An 18,756-nucleotide genomic window follows, 5' to 3' on the forward strand; every position below is an offset into this window, starting at 1 on the left:
TTAGCTAGTGGAGTTCCCTGGGCTGGTAAGGGCCTCCCCTTCCCTTTCTCATAAGATGGGTTTCTTTGCAGGTGTTCCGTTGGCAATAACAGTTCGGCTTTAAGCAAATGGTTCGGCTTTTTGGATTCGATTTGGCTTCTAGAAAACGGTTCGGCTGCATCTTTTTACGCCTTTTTCAGATGGACTTCGCCACACCGCCGCCTTTGTCGTCGTCGTCGTCGTCTTGACTTCAACCTCCCGCTTAGTTGCGCCAAATTTGAATAAATCTATCACACTTCACCTGATAGTCTATGCGCTGGTCAAGTGAAGCTTTCATTCGCAAGTTTCAAGCAGACAGTGATTATTATAAGACATAACTTAAGTAATCTGTAGAGGTCATTAAGCTGTACAGTGAGACGACCTCATTTGGTCACTGCTTAAAAGCTTTAGTGGTCTCTCTGGTTACTCGTAGATAGTTAGTACAGCCTCGCAAATTCGGGTCTGCCCCTACAAATTTGGCTTTTGATGTTGAACAGTGCAAGTGTGAAGCGAAATTTTTTGAAGCGTATTTGCAGACCTTGAATTTGTAATGGTAGATCAGGAAACAGGTTTAGTCGTACAACAAAGGTAATCTGCGACCAGGCGTTTCTTCCCGGCGAAGAGTCAACACCTTGTTGCAGGTTACTGGGGTAACATGGGACAATCCACACACCATAGGCTAGATCGTTTACAAATCGTAAGCGTAAGAAGTCTTCGAGACCAATCTACGACGCAGTTTCATCGCTGGAGGAGCACGAACAAGATATTATCCTGCGAAGTAATCACGAGAATGCTATAAGACCGAATATTTCGGAGACACACATATGGAGGCCCACCATACCTTGATATGCGTGCCCCTGAATGGCATTCCGGTGAAAACCTCGCTGGTTATAGATAGTCCTTCAATAAGTAGCAGGAGAGATCACTCTAGATATGACATCGTGGACATTAAGACGATTTGATTTGTCAGTCTTTCAGTTAATTTTGCCTTGCTGGAGGGTTTTCTTCTTAGGAAGTCCTGCATTGCACAACGCAGGCACAGATCGTCTACAAATGGTAGGCGTACGTAGTCTTCACGTCCACAGTGTGTGGCTATATTGGTTTCTTCGTCCTCCAGACATCGTCAGCATTGTCCTACCTCCAAACCTCTTGAAGTACGTCATCGCTGGGACCTCCTATGCAGCACATTGCTTCTTCAACGTATTTCTGAATCGTGTAACAAAAAAATGGAAATGTGAATAAAATGTGTTTTATCACATTGTTTCATATTGTATTGTGGGTCCAGTGCTACACCAAGAGAAGAGGCCGGCCGAAGAAAGAAGAGCAAAGAACCTCGTGAGCCATAGAAAGATAGTCCAGTAGGCCAGTTACCTAAGTAGGCGATTTAGCTTCCTTTGCAGCTATGAACGAAGAAGAAGAATCACGTCGCACCAAACTGAACAGTGACGATAGTGATGATGATGATGATGATGATGATGATGATGATGATGACTACCCTGATGATGATGATCGTTTACACTTAGACGTCATTTTGCTTCTATGAAAACGGAAGCAGACGACATCGTAGTGAAAACGACTTCATAATTACGAAGGCAAAGTAAAGACAGAGGAGACAGCATAGAGTAATAAATTTAAGGAGCTGTCTTGACTAACGTTGAGATTTCATTATTAAGGCTCTAAATTTCCTCCTCCTTCCATGTGGGAACAAATTTGAAAAAAAATTTAAACGAACTTTACAATTTTTCCTTACAGTTAAGCAATTTGACAAGGAAAATTTGAAAAGTTTTCCGCGCAGGAGTTTAATTTCATCTAAACTCGAATCCCATGTTCGGCAGTTGTTGTTGCTTTCGTTGCATAGTACAATGTTAGTTGAGACAGCTACTAATATTTAATATTCTAATTTTAATTGGCCGGCCGGACTTCATCTTTATTGCAGCAACTCCAAGTCATCTACAACAACAACAACGTCGTGGACTCAGATACATATCTACGCCTTGGTCTATTGGATTGTTGGTCCCAGTATCCTTGGGGGAACCTGACGACAGTGCACAGCAGCCCATATAAGGTAGGGCTGATTAATGTTGGTACAAAGTTTGCGCCATGCAGACTCGTTTTATCTGAAATAGCGTGCGGCAAATTGAATTACACCCTTATTATTGTAAGAAGGTTCGTAGCTAACGCAAACCTTGCACCGCATCAATAAGCCCAAACAATAATGACACAACTTGGGCGTGTGGATTTTTGTTTGTTTGTTAGGCGATTAGATTTTCGGTTCGGCCCATTCCTCTTTTTTCCGGTTTTCGATTCGACTAGCGATATGATTCCGGATTCGGCTTCGAAAAATGTGAAGGCTAGGTATCAAAGATGTTCGATAGCAAGCCGCCTAACTTCCTTGCGTATCGTTCGGGGGACCCTGGTGTGATTCATTCGAGGTGTCAAGGTTTATGGACACATGTCACACTCCTCGGTCTTGCTCGGACGCCAAATTCATGTAGGATCGCACCCCATATAGATTACTTAATTTCCGTAAACGGCTAACTCAATTCAATAAAAACACTTTACCTGATGCGATGTCTTTGTGATTTCTTTAAATACTAGAGTAATTAGTTATGAGTACTAATGACGATTTGATTTGCAGGTATCTTACAAAATACTTGTTGTAATAACACCAATGAAAATAAAACAAAAAAACACTGTGTTGTGAGTGTGGTGTCTTTTACACAATTACGTGCGTTGACTATATAGTAATTATATTTAGTTAGAAGTACTAATGATGATTTGATTATATGGAAAATGTGGGAGCCATTATGTGTAAAGGAAGGATCGAAAGCTATTTTACAAATGGAAGACGTTTTTGCGTGCAGTGCGTGTAACGTTGAATTTATCAATTCGGCTAGGAAAATTAGAGTGTTACTTGGAACTTCTGAATTCTTTTTAAATAATGCCACAAACGCTGATTTCATGTAACATAAACTGCATTAACGTTCTAATGCTTGAAGATTTTCAGAGGTTCCGAGCAAAATGTTTTGCTTGATCTGAATTTTCTGCAAAAAAAGAACTTTATAAAGCACATCTGCTAAGTGAAAGACAGGGAATCATAGCATTCATCGTTTACATTGATCCAATAAACATAATGTAACAACTATATTGCAAGCGAGAGCGCTTTGACATTACTACTCAAGCGCTTTAAAACAGCGGCAGATATTCAAATCGCGCTTAATTCTAGAGTCAGCCTCGCCGACTATTTTCTCCGACTCCGCTATTTTTTTCTTTTCGTTTTCTTTTTACTTTCAGCCTAGCTGATATATTCATTTAGTTACCTTAGCTTTTTTCTTGCCTTTATACACAGTAGCAGGCCTTAAAACCCCAAAGGCCTCACCGTAGCACTGGTCAGTGGGTGCAAGGGGGGCGGGGGGGTACACGGTCCCCACTTTTCCTAATTAAATTGGGGTTTATGTGTCCGGCTATGGTGTAATTGTATTTTTGGTGGAATTTTAGTTGATTTATCTCTTAACAATAAAGTATGGTGGAAATCGTTAGAAAAACTTGCGTGCTTGTTTCTTTGGTTTTTCTTGTAAAGGGGACACCAGAGGTCGATTGGGGGGCGCAAAATCTTTTGTCTCAACCGACTTGAACCTCAATAGAGCGTTTTTACTTACGTGGCCAGTAGCCAGGCAAATTTATTACAACAAAAGAAAGTGTAAACAAGAGAAAAAAAAGAGGGGCTAGTGGTTTGGAACATCAACAAAGCCACCGTTTTATTGGTTTAGGACACCAATATTGAATGTGGACTTGACTTCAGGTGCTGAAGGGTCCAAGCTGTATACTGAGAGGGCCTCAATGAGGCTAACCGTTAGCCGTCAAACGGACTAAACTGTTTAACCGTCAACTGCCAAAAAGTTTATTTTTTACCTTCAACCGACAAAACGTTTTAAGGTATTTCAAAGCTGACTATATATTTCAGCTGATTTTCACGGACGTTTGTCTCCTGAGGAATCTCTTAACTGGAAAAACCAGTTCCTATGTTCTCAAAAACACTTTCGCTAGACGTTAGAAGACCTTACAACTTGTGTCTGAAAATATTTGGAAATTTCATACGTAAAAGGCCAAGGCAACTTTCAAAACACAACAGTTAATATTAATTTATACAGAAGTTAAACATTTTCTTTAACTCTTGGCCTAAATTTCTACCAAACAACCATCAAAATTGGAAAAAAAAAATAACTGTCAACCGTCTAAGCTACCACCCCTCTCAGACCTTCTATATCGGCAGCCACTTACTAAACAATACAGTGACGTCACAACATTGTGACTTAGAAAAGTTCTCGACTGTGACCTTTGCTGTTCGCTCGATCGACTGAATAGCAGATGTATGCATGCAAGCTACAAGTCTTCTTTCGACTTTTAACACCCATTATAGAAATTACTGTAAAGAACCAAGATGTCCAAAACGCCAAACTTTCCTAGTTTCTTGGTATCATGTATCGTCTGTCTGTCTTACAGCACCCTCCACTTCATTGATCGAACTCGTACTGAGAGAAAAAAATGAAGACACTTTTGCGATCAACGTACTGACTTAGGTTGAGCAACCCTCCCCTCCGCAAAGGACCAGGTCTTCATTGTAATGCTAAGAGGGGACTGGGGAGAGGGCACAAGAAAACGCTCAGGGATCGATGGGAAGGGTTCCCTAGCCCCAAGCTGTCATCACACACTGCGCATGAGTAGAGTGTTGCCAGCTGTCCCGTTGTTGTTTTTTTTCTTCCGCGGGGCTGGACTGGTGAGCGTGATTGCATGGAAAATTTCCAGCCGGGTTTGTTGGGATACCGGAATCACGATACTGGGATCCCACTAACCGGCTGGATCTGTTGTAATGTAATCACGAAGTAATTTTTTTTGTTGCGTTTAATTGACTTTCTAGATCTCGATAAATCAAGCCATCCCGCCTCACGAATACGTGATCAGCGTCTTAGGTTATCAGAGAGGTTAAACACCACACTAGATTTTTACGGCAAACAGCTAGCTTCCTGCCGTTTTCCGTTTCCCGTTGATAATCATCGCGTGTTGTATTTGAGTCCCCAAGTTGACTGGATACTCGACGCTGCATGCTGTCCAGCAAAGGTGAGTATTCACCATGACTGTGCTCATAATATAAGGCAATCGACGGATTTCTGTTCTCTGAAATTACGTTGATCTCACTCCCATTAATTTAAAGCATACGGTTCTTACTGTATCCTTCGATGATTAAAAAATACAGTTTTCAGTCACTCGCATTTTACGCGACGTGAAATCCTCTTGAAAAAGGCACACACTAAAAATTGCAGGAAAAGTGTGCCGTATGCCGCAAACGATGAAAAAAAGGAAACTTATTGAAGAAAAAAAGAAGCTTATTTTACTGCTGGTCATATAAATGGTAGCATTAAACGATTTAGAGATATCAGCAAGCAAGACCTGGGAGGTGTATATTTACACCTAGACTCCTTCGAAGCTAACCGCTCAGGCTGGTTCTTACACGATTTTTTTTTTGTGACTTTTTCTACAGCCCCGTGCAAACGGACGCAACATTGTTGGCAATCACTTCTCAACATTGTCGGATGTTACATTTTTTAATCCGGCCGTTTGCACACCCTGTTGCATGTTGTTGGGAGTTTTTGCGCAAAGTTTAAACCCGGTCAAACTTTTAGCTACGTGCAAACGGCCCAACAATGTTGGGAGTTGTTGCGTCCGTTTGCATGTAGCTTGTCCCTTTGTTGGCTGAATTGTTTTCATTTTAAACACAAGGACTGGTGAACAGAGTAATCAAAAAAAGCCTTATTCCCACATGTTTTGTCGGCTATGCCCTCTAATTCATGATCGATATCGAGTGTAGACAAAACTGGTTGAAGAGGCGTGTTAAAAAATTTTCTGCGAGCGGCTGATCGCGATTGTGTATAATTATAGGTTCTAATTCCTCCCTAGCCTAAGAAAATAGCAGACATTTCGCGAAGCCACCAATGGTTTCTTCGGGAAATGACGTATGAGAAACGATCGCGAACATTCGATTTGAACCCACAATTGACCTGCTCCCAACATCAGAGGCTTCATAGCTCAGTTGGTAGAGCATCGCACCGGTAAATCGCGAGATCACGGGTTCCAACCCTGTTGAAGTCCTTAATTTTTTTCAGGCTTGTTTACGCAATTGCATAAATTGCGTTCACTGCGACGATCATTTCTTCATTTTCAAGATTCGAACTCATGACGCGTCACTACAGTATCCAGACGTGAGTAGTGCTTCTGATTGGTTGAAGCAATTTTCGTAAGCGGCACAACCAGTCAGAAAAATAAGCACTACCCAGAACTGGACAGTGGTACAGTATGGAATTTCTGCGTTCGTTTCTCATTTCTGGGGGAATCCAGTTGGCGTCGCGAAATGTAGGCTGTTTTCTCAGGCTAATTTCTCCCCATAAAAGCACTTATTTTTGCGTGGCCTCGTTTTCAAGTAGGGACTTTACGATCCGACTAGGCAATGGCAGCGAAAACGTCGCTTAAAAAGTGAATTAATGTTCTTCCAGACTTTATCGTCACTATTCCTACCCATTTACTTTATCAAAAGTAGGAGAATCCCCCTCGAGTTGAATTCCTAGGATACAATACGATACAATACAACACAATACTTTATTGTCATGTCCCCATAACGGTTTTTCAGAGACAATAATTAACAGATAACATTTAAAAACTATATAGTATATTTATAAATATTGAAAAATAAGATTTATCATAATTAATTTAAGTAGTTAAAAACTAGCTAACATTGGCGACAGGATGACCCATTCGTAACTCATCGTAAAAAGTCTTTCTTAAGAAATTTTCCTAAATTGCGCTTAAAACTATTTAAACATCTGCTAAGCTTAATTTCAGATGGTAAATTATTCCATATAGTGAAATTGTGGGAGTCTTTCTGTCATCTGTCTGCTGCCATATATGATTAGTTTGGTCTTTTCTTTGTTTATTAACAAACGGTTGCCAAAGCACCAGTAGCGTAATCTTAATAGATCTTCATTCATAGCAGCGACGGCGTTAACGTTCTTGCAATCGTGTTCACCAAATGACATGTACAATTTAGTATCATCAGTATAACAATCAGATGGACAGTTTTTGGGTACAGTCGATAGATCGTTCACATAGATGGTAAAAAGCAGGAGAAGCAACGGCCCAAAAATACTTCCTTGCGGGATACCGCTGGCCAATGGGAACGCATCCGAGAGTGTGGAATCAACCCACAACCTGGCTCCTCTTAGACAAAAGGCTAGTGAACCATCTAAGAGCTGATGTTGAAGCACCAATATCCTGTGGCTTATCTAGAAAAATTCTATGGTTGATTCTGTCAAACTCCTTACTCTCTAATTTTTGTACCAAATTGTACGCGCTATGATTGGGTGAATTTAAAATTTTATGTATCGGTAAGGTCATTCAAGGTCGAGTCTATCACAGTATCTGGAATATCTTAAAAATCAATGGTAATAGCCCACGTTTGATATATTAAAATTCTAACGTGACTCCGAGGCTTTAGGGTCAAAATTGCAAATTTTCTACCACTCCATTGTCTCGCAATTCCCAGAAGAGATTTGAGCGCAAAGAATGCCAAACCAAATATAGAAAAATGACCAGAAAGCCTCGAAGTCATGTTAGAATTTTAGTATATCGAACGTGGACTATTGACCACTACAGAAAATAGTTAGAAACTGAAAACAATGCTTATGCAAAATTTTGGAGTGACTAACAAAGAGTATTATGGTATGTTATGGTATTTTCTGTAGTGGACAATTGTCCTCACGTGTTGATTTCTATTAAAAATTGCAACCGAAACAATTACAAAGTACGTAGATACTGACAAATATGATGAATCGATGTTTTTACATTGCAACCACCCTATTTAAGAGTTGGTAGGTGAAAAAAAGAGAGGAAAAATAAACCTTGAGACATATATATATACAAGGTATCACTGCCGTATGTAATTTTCCTAAAAGGTATTTAGCGTATTTTCCTGCCGTTTTGCCAAAGCCAAAGTTAATTGAACAAGCCGAAAGGTCGAAGTTGGGGTTAATTGTTTTAACATAAGAACCATTCCTATATTTATTTACTTATTCATTTTTTAGCTCATTTATTTATTCATTTACTTATTTATTTACTTATTCGTTTATTTATTTATTTATTTATTTATTACTGGTACTTGGTTCTAACTAAACAACGCTAAAAGTCACAGCTTTTGTTCCTCTGAGTGAGAAAACAAAAAACAAACATCTCTAGTGTAGGTTGAAATTTATTCCTCTACGGAAAGTAGTATAACTCTCGACTTACAATATCAGGCAGCTACTCAGATTTGGGGGTAGTCACTGAATTGAAGATTGCCGTCGACCAGATACTGGTCGAGGCAAGCCGAGTGTCCCGGTCGAGGGCATTTCCTGTACAGATTTGGCCGGTAAAATTCCCACGAAGATTTTCTTCCCAGGTCACTCCAGTGCTCGGCATGTTGGTAAACGTTAAACCCATAACGGTTACGGACGAAAAGTCCCGGATTACGATTAACATTGACCCATTGCCCGGCAAACTGTATTTTAGTAGGCTTCAAACCACTCGCTATAAGATCTTCTGAGTCCACCTTGTATTGACCCCACAGTTCTAGTTTCCAGTGGGTTGTAAACAAGTCAAATGTCCCCCCTGACTGTCTCCCGTCCACGCAACATTTCAGTGCCTTGTCATTGCTTTCAACTCTGAAACCGGCCGCTGTAAATTTGGATTCGAGTTGCTTGAATGCAGAGTAATTGGCTGACAAGAAGGTAATGTCTGCGTCACGTTCCCAAGGTAACACTTTGTTGAATTTGACTGCACCTGAAATGAAAATCGTTAACTGAATTTGCCATTCACCACCATGGCCTGTCTCACTGTACCAAAATTATCATATCTCGATGAGCATTCGGAAGTCAGCCAAGCGCGGTCATTGCAGGCGTGCTGTATCATGACAGACTAGAAACAATAGACAACTCCCAAAGCACAAACGCAGCCAAAACGCTAAAAATCTTCAATGTTTACTCAAGTTTGGGCTTATAGAGGATAATGTCACAGTTTTTCAATTACCATGAAATTCAGAGTCCGGGTAGTTAGTTAATCAATTGTGGCCCAGAAAAAATTTGAAGGAAAAAAACTACGAATTTTTAAGAAAATGCTTTTTTCGTGAGAAGGACTCTTAAACGCTGACAAACGTCAACAAATAGCGAAAACTATAATTTCTATATGTTTGCTTTGCTCGAAATCGCGCGCATTTACAAGGCCCTAAAGCATTTTGCTGACTTGCAAGGACCCATCTGTTACAACGATGCCCAAAATAAAGGGATGAATCTCATAGTTTATTAGATATAATGCGTGTAAAGTTTGCTTATCATTTTCGCATAACTTATGAATTTGGAAACCGCTGAATTTCTCGAATTAGGTCTTTGCGATTTTGGTGAAACTCTGTTCAGCGCAAGGCACTAATGCGCACTATGTGTAGCCGAGAGATTTTTACGAAAAAATGCCGGCAGCAGCGGATTTTCGACTCAGACCTCAAAGGGGCGTGGCATTATAACCACGTGACATTTATTCCGATCGCCAAAAATTTTATGTTATATTGTAGATTGATCTATATGTTATCCATTCTATGTGTTAGACTTACGATAAATTAAAAGTAAAGACGGGGATACCAGAGAGCTTCAAAGTAGGATGGTACCCCCCCCCCAAAAAAAAAACTGGGTCGAGTCACCTTAAGTTTTGTATGTATGGATTTTCTAGTGCTACCCGGGGTCCGAGAAGCCATCTTTATTAAGGAGAGTGTGACGTCATTTTGGCGCAAAACATTGTGATCTGCAAAAAGCCGATCCGAATACTGTATGTAGCGGAAGAGGGTAAAAGTTTCGCGATGATAGGCGATCCGAAGACCTTACACCATAATTGAGGATTACAGTAAAAATCTACGAGTAAGAACCAGCATTTTCCCAAGTCAGCCTAAATAGATTCTTACATATAAATGGTAATTAGCACAAATTTAGGCTATTTAGGTTCTCTGATTAGGCCCTTCTTTGTGAAGAAGAAAAATACATTGTTGATAACATTATTGAGTGGTATTCAGCTTAGTCCTTGATAAAATCAATAACATTTTATTTGAATTTCACTACTGGCATTTACATTGCAGTTAGAATGATAAGGCACCTACAATATGTCTCCAAAGGGGATCATGAATGTTGACTTATCTCATTTGCCAAAGTGTACAGAAATAAGGACCTGTTTCACATTTAAGGCTAAACGAGTTCTTATATAGAGGAGGGCTGACTAGGAAATTTAAGCCTGACAGGTCCTTAAAAACCAGGTTCTAACTCGCGGCTTTTTACTGTATCCGATTTTTAAACAGTCCCCTTTAAATTTGAGAAGGCGGGAAGAAACGCTGGAATACTAACTTACCGGTCAAAGTTCCATCTGTTAACTCGCACAACAACCCTGCGTTCTCGCACTCTTTCATGACGAACTTGACTGCATCCGCGAGATTTTCCAAATCACATGGGGGCACTGCCATTCCCGATTGAAAACTGTCGCAATTGCCTGGGCTAGTATGAGAATAGCCATGCCTGCATCCATACCAGCGGACTCTGCCACTAGACTCGACCCATTTCTTCACGTCCCATTTTCTAGTCAAGTCGACATAGTTTTCATCCGGGATCTCACGTGAATATTTATAGAACATAACGTCAGGACAGCTGACGACCACCTTTTCCGGGTGCTTAGTTTTTAGACGCCAGAAAATGTCTTGGAAAACGCCGTATGCTAAACTAAAAGCAAGTTTAGAAAATAAAAGAGATATTTTCAAGTAATGATTACGTAATTCAGGACGGTCCAACCCCGTCAAACGGCCACCTCGTTTTAATATTATAAGGGAGTTTTAGCATCTACGAGGGCGATAGCAGCGAAAACGTCACTTTTAAAATGAATTCATTTTCGCGTTTTTTCAAACTTTGTAGCGCTAATTCCAATTCGCTGAAAATGTCAAATGAAGGCGAATTTCTCTGGAGTTGATTTCTTGGGGACCACACTCAAGTTTGGCCCTCCACGGCCACAAAACGTGAAATTAGGTAGGGCTTTCCAGAAGTTGCTGGACAACTTCCTGGCAACTTCTCGTATTTCGAATAACTTTTTGCATTCTAAGCAATTTCTCTAGTTATCTTCTAATTCTGAGATATCAGAGCAGCTTTAGTGCTTAAATTGGCCTTTCTTCCATATTTCACAATGTTTTTGTAGACAATTTATGACTTTCCTGTAAAAAAGGAGCCAAATCCTTCCTCCGCTGGGCAGATCATGGGCAAAATATAGGTCAGCGGTTTTTAGAGAAAATTCAAAATGGTGGACGAAAGATTCACACTCGACTGACTTGAGCGTCTCGGGTGAAGGGCATTCAACAATTTTATTGGCTCATTACATTTTTTGGTTTTAAGTGAGGGTCAAGTCATTTAGCAGCACTGGTTACGCCGCAAAATTGCACAAAAATGCTCAGAAATCTTACTTTTGTTGTACAATTTCCATTTTTTAGCATCAGATTAAAAAAAGTTTTTTGTTTTTTGAGTAACTGTTGAGCAACTCACCCTTTTTGAGAAATTACGGGAAACTTCTTGGAAATCTCGAGTAACTTGTAGTGACGGCAAAGAAATGTAGAAAAAAAACGTGATGCAAGTGCAAAGTTGTTGTTTTGCAAATAAAACCTATTGCTTTTTTTGACGTTCTCGCTGCCGTCGCCCTCGTCCTTGCTAAAGCTCCTTATAGTCACTTTGATCTGTCGCAGCGAAATGCATACCTCCTTTGGAATTTCATGATTTCCCAGATTCTTGACTTTATCTATATTGAATGGTTTTGATTTTTATTTTTGGTTGCGTGACACTGTGAAAATCATATCGTAAATTTGGCAGGACACAAAGGCTTGACCGTATCCGTTGTGTCCTTAAATCGTAGGGAAATAATTAAATGAGACAAGAAAAACGTGCATTCGCAGGGGAAACATATGTCTTTTCAAAATGAGAGGGTAGGGAAAGATTAAATGTATGTTTTGCCTAAGAGGCTTTGGTTGCAAGGCGACAGTGACTACGGAGAAGTTAAGCTGAGACATTGATCTTTTACCTGTCGATTGAGTCGAATTGTTATCCACTGTCCTTTCTTTCCAAACTGAAGTTCGTTCGGCCGTACGTCCGCCCGCGGTCAGAAACCAATGTAAGAAGTCAAGCTTACCCAGACACATAAAATTCAGACGAAGCCATCGTTCGCCGTTGAGAAAGTGATATACGCAGCCATATCATATTCAATTGACACCTAATCAATATCACGTAATATTTTTACAGGTTCAGGGTCGGGTTGCAAAAAACATCTTAAGGGAACTCGAGATTAAGGGAACTCGTAACTTTAATTTCAAAACAATAGGTTCTTGTTCCAGAACAGAAGTTAAGAGCCCTCTTATCTTATGTTATTATTCATTCAAAATATTTCTTTAATAATTCTTCATAAGATATTCAGCCTCATTCATTAATTGTTAATTAATTCAACCACGGGCTCAAGCTGAAGTCGTTGATAATGTTGTAGAAATACTAAGTTAAAGAGATTAGATTTGTGAATTTCTTTGCGTTAATTTGAAGTTTATTGCTTTAAGCAGACGGTTGATATTTAATGGGAGCTCCGCTGTTAGGCTCGGCTGAATCTGCCAGTCTTTTCTTAATTGCTTAGGTTGCCTGCCTTGATCGCGGTTAGATAATTACAAAATTCTTTTATGTTTTATCTAGGTAGTAATTATACTGTTCAGCTGACATTACTTACTTTTTGTCGATTCCAATCTCCTTCAGGTTCTCAGTTTTGGCCATAAATGGACCAGACAGCACATCACATACAATGCACTCGTTACGGTATGACCGGTAGTAACCACCCCTAAAATAGGCAGTCCAGTTTTTAAACGTCACTTGAAGACAACCTATGTCCCACTCCCCCTCTTGATTTCGGTGACTCCCCCCAGCAATGATAGCATCTTCGTTCTCACTAAGTACACGGAGGAGACGCTCAAGATCAATATCATCGTTAAAGAGAGATGCATCCGGAGCTAGAAGCACGTAGGGCGTGGTCACTTCCTGTAATAACGAGTTCCAAGTCTTACCACAATAGAGATCCTTAAAGACTATATTCTTGAAGTTCAGCTCAAGCTTTCTTATAGTCTCTAGTTGAAGTTCTTCTTTAGATGCAAGTACAGTATTTATTTGTGGATGGTGCCTCTGCAGGCTTCGAAAAAAATTTAGCTGCTCTTTAGCTGACAGCTCGTGTGGTAGAACAACAAGAAGCGTGATAAGCTGGTTAAGAGGAACAAACTCCGTGCAGTTGACTCGCTTGAAACCTTTTCTAAAGAAAGGCCAACTATATCCCATAAATTTTTCAGGGCAAACTTCCTTCTTAGGGGGAGCGTTCTCCGAGGAAAATAAACCCGCAGGAGATCCCCCTAAGGATATGATGATAGTACTTAAGGACTCAATATGTTGTCCAATGCGATGATAATGCGGTAAAGATCTATTTAAATCTCTTCTTGTCTCAGAGAGTTCTCTCACTAAACGCTTTAAATCGTTAGTTAGCTTGTTCGTATCCTTATAAATGCACTTCCCAGAAAACCAGAAATACCTCCCACAGATCAGTACGATTACAAAAATGGACATTATGAAGGCCGCACGGTTAAGAAGCCAACGCAGTCTTATACGATTCATGATGAATGGTTCGTCGTTGCAAGAAAAAACGTTGAAAATCTGTGGGGAGACAAATAGGAATTCCAGATCTTAGTTCACCAAACATTCCCAATGTGCAGTATGATTACGGCCAGTTCTGACAGGTTAGGTTTAGAGTAGAGAAGATTTTTCCGGAGTGATATATGAAACCACTTTCCGCATATATTAGACTGAGCGTTTACGTGCACGCATCAGTTAGTCCGAGAGCATAAATTCGAAACAAATTATTCTTAGACTACAGATCCACTAGTTGCAAACACGCGACCAAACTGGGACGTGATTTTTCCGGATTCGCGCATCTTCGACTAGAAAAAGCGAATCTGATACCAAAATGATCAAGATTCGTCACGAATCTTGAACAATTTACTCCTCAATAGTAAATTAGACGTCAGAAGGAGGAAGTAAAATTCGTTCGCAATGAATTACGTTTCAGTTTCATAAACATTCAACCGGAAAGTTTCACGTCCTCGTCTTAAACTGATGGCAAAGAAATGTGTTGATTTGCGTATCAAACCTATAGTTTCCTTAGCGTCGCCTTCTGGCATAACATCCTAACTTGCGTGTCACGTCTACGACGACCGACCCAACTAGTACATTGAGTTCTGAACTTATTGTGCCTCATTTGATTCCGTCTCAGCTCATGCTCACCTGCGGAAATAGATGGATCTTTGGAAAAGGTATTGGAATACAATTTGCCATATTCTTACCAAAAAATGCCTAATGTCAACACTCCCTTCAACAAACCAAGCGATAGCCAACTTCATTAAAATTCAAGGAGTTTCGAAAGTCTTCTTGCGTTGCAACTGGGAATATCACAGGTATTTCTAAGAGTTAGCTACGACAAAACGTGTATCGAAAATACGTTTACGGAAATGATGCAGCGATTACCTAGTATATTACGGGTGAAACAGAAAGAAAGAGAAGGATTTGACGCTAAAATCTGTAAAATTTCAGTCGCACAGTGCCTTCGCCTGGCAACGAAATATTCGACTACTGGTTGTTGCAGTCTTTGAATTGCCTGGAATTGCCCGTTGAGAAATAACATATGAGGCCTTCAAGTCAAATTATTTTTGGACTGTCGAAGGATAAGTATTCGAATAGACATCGTTCTCTAAATAACATATAAAAACTGTTCGCTTACCTTCGATCACTGGCTTTGCACGGATATTGTCGCAGACCACGTGATCAAAAGAAACGACGCACTTTTTTAATAGGTCTCTTGGCACTAGAATGACGTCATCTCCCATATAATCGATCTCAGTGAAGTGCAGGTGCCTGCAGTGCAATTTTCGTCTTTCGTAAACAAGCGATGCCATTTTTGAGCTACTTAGAATTTGTTTAACTGTTATTAAAGGGTGTCCACTAAAAGCAAATAAATTCAAAGACCAGAATCGCAAACAGGCCTTTCGTATGCTAACCACACTCCCACTACATTACGTAAACACACCTAAACACCAAAATTGCCGAAAAAATACGTACAATAATTCACTTTCTCGCGATGGGAGAATAAAAAGGAAGCTCTAATTGTGAGGTTAGAATTCTAATTGGACTAACACTGCAACCTAGGACTGCTGATCGTGAAAGATATTTTGAGCAAACAACCGGAGAACAGTGTTACTGTACAGTGTTGAAAAAAAACCGTCAATAGTTTTACGTTGTTTAAGGCGAGAAACCCTTCTGTACCACCCTGAAAGGGAAAGAGAGTCTGACACCACTAGGTGTAGATTACAAGTACTGCAATTTAATACCATACCATCCCTACGAAAGAGAAATTTCCTTTCCTTAAGTCAACCAACCTTTAGAATCTTGGACATACTTATAACTTGGAAATCCGCTTATATTGCTCCAACCCCTAAAAGGCGACAGAGCTAACGTTGGCATTTTTAACGGTTGATGCTATCGGTAGTAATCAAGCCCGTAGTCACTGTAGATGTAACCTACACTCTGGTTATAATTAGTTACAATAAAGCAAAAAAAGTTTAATTAAGTGGCTCGACCCGATTTTTCAGTGACAAAGCCAGGGGCCCGTTTCTCGAAAGTCCCGGTAACTTTGTGGCCCGTTATCAATTATTCAAATTAAAATATAAAGAATGAAACCGCAGGCCCGGAGGCCCTAGCTAATAAACCAATCCATTTTGGTTTGTTACTTGATATTTTTATTATATTAACTACAAAATTATTGAAACTTTGAACTTGAATGTAAACAACAACAGCCTTCCAGGTCTGTTAATTATCGGGACTTTCTAGAAACAGGCCCCAGCTCTCTTTGAACACGAAATACAAAGATGCCTCAAACAAAGCTGGAAATCTATTGTGCCTAGGTACGAAACTTCTCGAAATTTACTTATACTTGAAATGTAGTGTATCGATTAGAATTTCAAAAAATGATCCACGTATCCATGGCAACATAGCGATAAAATCCCTTTGCCATTTTTGCATTACCTCGATTTGTGAGAAATTTAGACATTTGATTATGGAGCCGCTTACAGGTTTTGAATTTCATACAACTTTCTTTTAACCCTTTAAGACCTGAATTTATTTTTTGCACAGTTTAAGATCTAAGGCTGGTATTGTTAAATGCACTGAATCTTCCTTGAAATTTAAGGTATCAACATAAACTTTGGGTATCTGGTAGACAAGACTTTGGGCTATCTCCCAAGCCACTTTTTATTGATAAGTTACTAACAAATAATAATTAACAGGTTGTTAAATATTAAGTTCATGTCACACAACAAGTTCACCTTAATTGTTTTCAGTGTACTGACCTTCCAATTTGGTCATGAAAATTACTGCTGTAGTCTAAATCTAAAGCAAATTTACTGAGGATTATTTTCATACCACATTTGCCTACCTTTGATACTATCAAGGTTATATTCTGTCCAAAAAATACAGCATGGTTGGGTGTTACACCTTCGTAGGCCCAACCTTATTAATTGAAAGTGAGAACTTCTCGATCGCTTTCTTTCAGGAAGCTTCCAGGAGCTAAACATAAACATCCAAACAAATGTTTTGTGGCCTTCCAGGATGAAAAAAATCTTAATCACTGTTGAATAATCAATGTGTATGTCCCGAAGACTGAGTTTTTCCTCTTCTTCTTCTCCCTGGTTTGAAAAAATTTCATTACTCCATCCTTGCTATCTTCTTCGGTGTTCATATCAAAGCCTTCGATATCCGAAACACGCCACGATCGGGTATCTCGAAGTTTCCATCCAAAGTAATCAAAAAATCTTTCAAATTATAACGTGTCCTATGCTCAGACATGTTGCAGAACTAAAATTACGCTTACTCTTGCTCTAACAAATCGAAAATGTCGCAGAAACTGGTTCAAAACAACTCAAAATGGCGAACAAAACAATCCACTAGGCGTTGCAAACAAGGGGGGTCTGGAAACTAAGTTTGAGGAAACTGCTGGTCAGATGACTGTGGGCCATATCAGATCGTACAAATTTGTACGATTCGGTCTTAAAGGGTTAAAACCTGTACCGATTTAAGCAATTTTGTATGACAGCGTTTTCGAGAAATCTCTATTAGAATTTTTGGCAGCTATAACGAAACGAACCGTGAACAACGCTTTCAGCGTTCAAGACAGACATTTACCCTGTCCGTAGGAAACAAAAGTTTGGCCTCAAATTTCTCCTAGAGCTTTCAGTTATCCTGCGTAAAAAAATACAAGACGTCGCTTCAACTGATTTCCAATAATGTGAAAGTAATCAATTAGATTATCCTGAGCAGGTCGTACAATCGTCAAGACTGAGTCCTAATTTACGAAAAGAGTGTCTTTTATGCATAGGTCGGCAATAGCCTGAAACTCCTTTCCTCAATCTGTTAAGCGCATAGAGGCACCATTGCCTAGTCTTCAAACAGAGAGGGGCTGAATACAAATCGGTTTATTATGGGATAAACAACACGAAACCCACATAGTCAGAAAGAGTACATTGAATTTAGCAACATCCTCAAGTTTGATGTTTTGTTCGGGTCTATATTGAACGAGATTCAGCTATTCAAAAACTCTAAAATTTACTAAGAAATATACTGACGTCCGGAGAGTGTGTCCGGCAATCCATTCATCTCTTATAAATTTTCAAGTTTTTAAATAGCTGGGTTTTTTTAATATTTGCCCTATTGACACCAAACTTGAGATTTTTCCTTACCTCATTGTCCTCTTTCTGACTTGGGTCTCGTGTTGTTTATCCCATAATAAACCGACTTGAACCCAGCCCTCTCGGTTTGAAACTAGGCAATTGATTTAAGATAAGGGTGAACTTTGTTCCCTCTCTACAACCGTTGAGACATTATCTTTTAATGAACCTTTTGACCTTTAATATAATCATAAACATTTATTTTGGGTATTACATTTATGGCTGACGTTCATTATATTTATGGTTAGTGTTAGATTTATGGTTGATTATTACATCAATGGATGATACACAACCTCGTCTCCAAGCCCCGGGTTGCCTCCCTTTTTCTGTCGTTATCTTGTACTATGTCATTTTACTGGATATCGCAAAAGCTTTCCAAATTTGGTCAACGCTACCTGGTTATGAAGAATTAGTAAGCGGATTTGAGCAAATCGGAAACGGCGAAATATTTTGAATGAATCGTTAATCATGATATAAGAAGGTAGCTAATTAAATTTTCAGGCTTTTGTTAGTCGGTGTGCTAGTGTGGTGGTATTAAAGAGAGAGAAGTTAGCCGAGCATTTAAAAGGACTGGGGTCAAACAGGAGACCATAACCCGGAGCAAGCGAGCGAGCAACTTCCATACGCTCGTATCACAGCGTTTTCTCGGACCAGTTTATTATAAGAATGGTTTTGGCACGAATTTTGAATATCTTTTAAATTCCACAAACCGGTCACTAAAACTACCTAAAAACGATATTTTTTGCCTTTTAATCGCGCTTAGGTTTCTTTTTTGATATCTTATACTTCAAATGTGGTCA

The 18,756-nt window shown here is 39.6% G+C and overlaps 1 protein-coding gene across 1 annotated transcript; it reads right to left on the reverse strand.

The window, feature by feature from the left end:
* Positions 1–6,652: 6,652 nt before the first annotated feature.
* LOC140933321 (ribitol 5-phosphate transferase FKRP-like) lies at positions 6,653–13,838 on the reverse strand. Its single transcript, XM_073382850.1, has 3 exons — positions 12,874–13,838; positions 10,486–10,850; positions 6,653–8,883 (listed from the first exon to the last, which is right to left on the reverse strand). The coding sequence occupies exons 1-3, from the start codon at positions 13,797–13,799 to the stop codon at positions 8,369–8,371; spliced, it is 1,806 nt and encodes a 601-aa protein (XP_073238951.1). The 5' UTR covers positions 13,800–13,838; the 3' UTR covers positions 6,653–8,368.
* Between the last annotated feature and the right edge of the window lie 4,918 nt (positions 13,839–18,756).

This window comes from Porites lutea, chromosome 4 (genome assembly GCF_958299795.1).
Source record: "Porites lutea chromosome 4, jaPorLute2.1, whole genome shotgun sequence".
Lineage (NCBI taxonomy): Eukaryota > Metazoa > Cnidaria > Anthozoa > Scleractinia > Poritidae > Porites > Porites lutea.

Bases quoted from the DNA above. Each gene is read 5' to 3' on its own strand.
- LOC140933321 (XM_073382850.1), bottom strand. From the start codon at position 13,799: ATGAATCGTATAAGACTGCGTTGGCTTCTTAACCGTGCGGCCTTCATA. The intron at 10,851-12,873 runs GTAAGTAATGTC...ACTTGCTTTTAG, and splicing joins GAGATTGGAATCGACAAAAA to TTTAGCATACGGCGTTTTCC. The intron at 8,884-10,485 runs GTAAGTTAGTAT...TTTTCATTTCAG, and splicing joins AACAGATGGAACTTTGACCG to GTGCAGTCAAATTCAACAAA.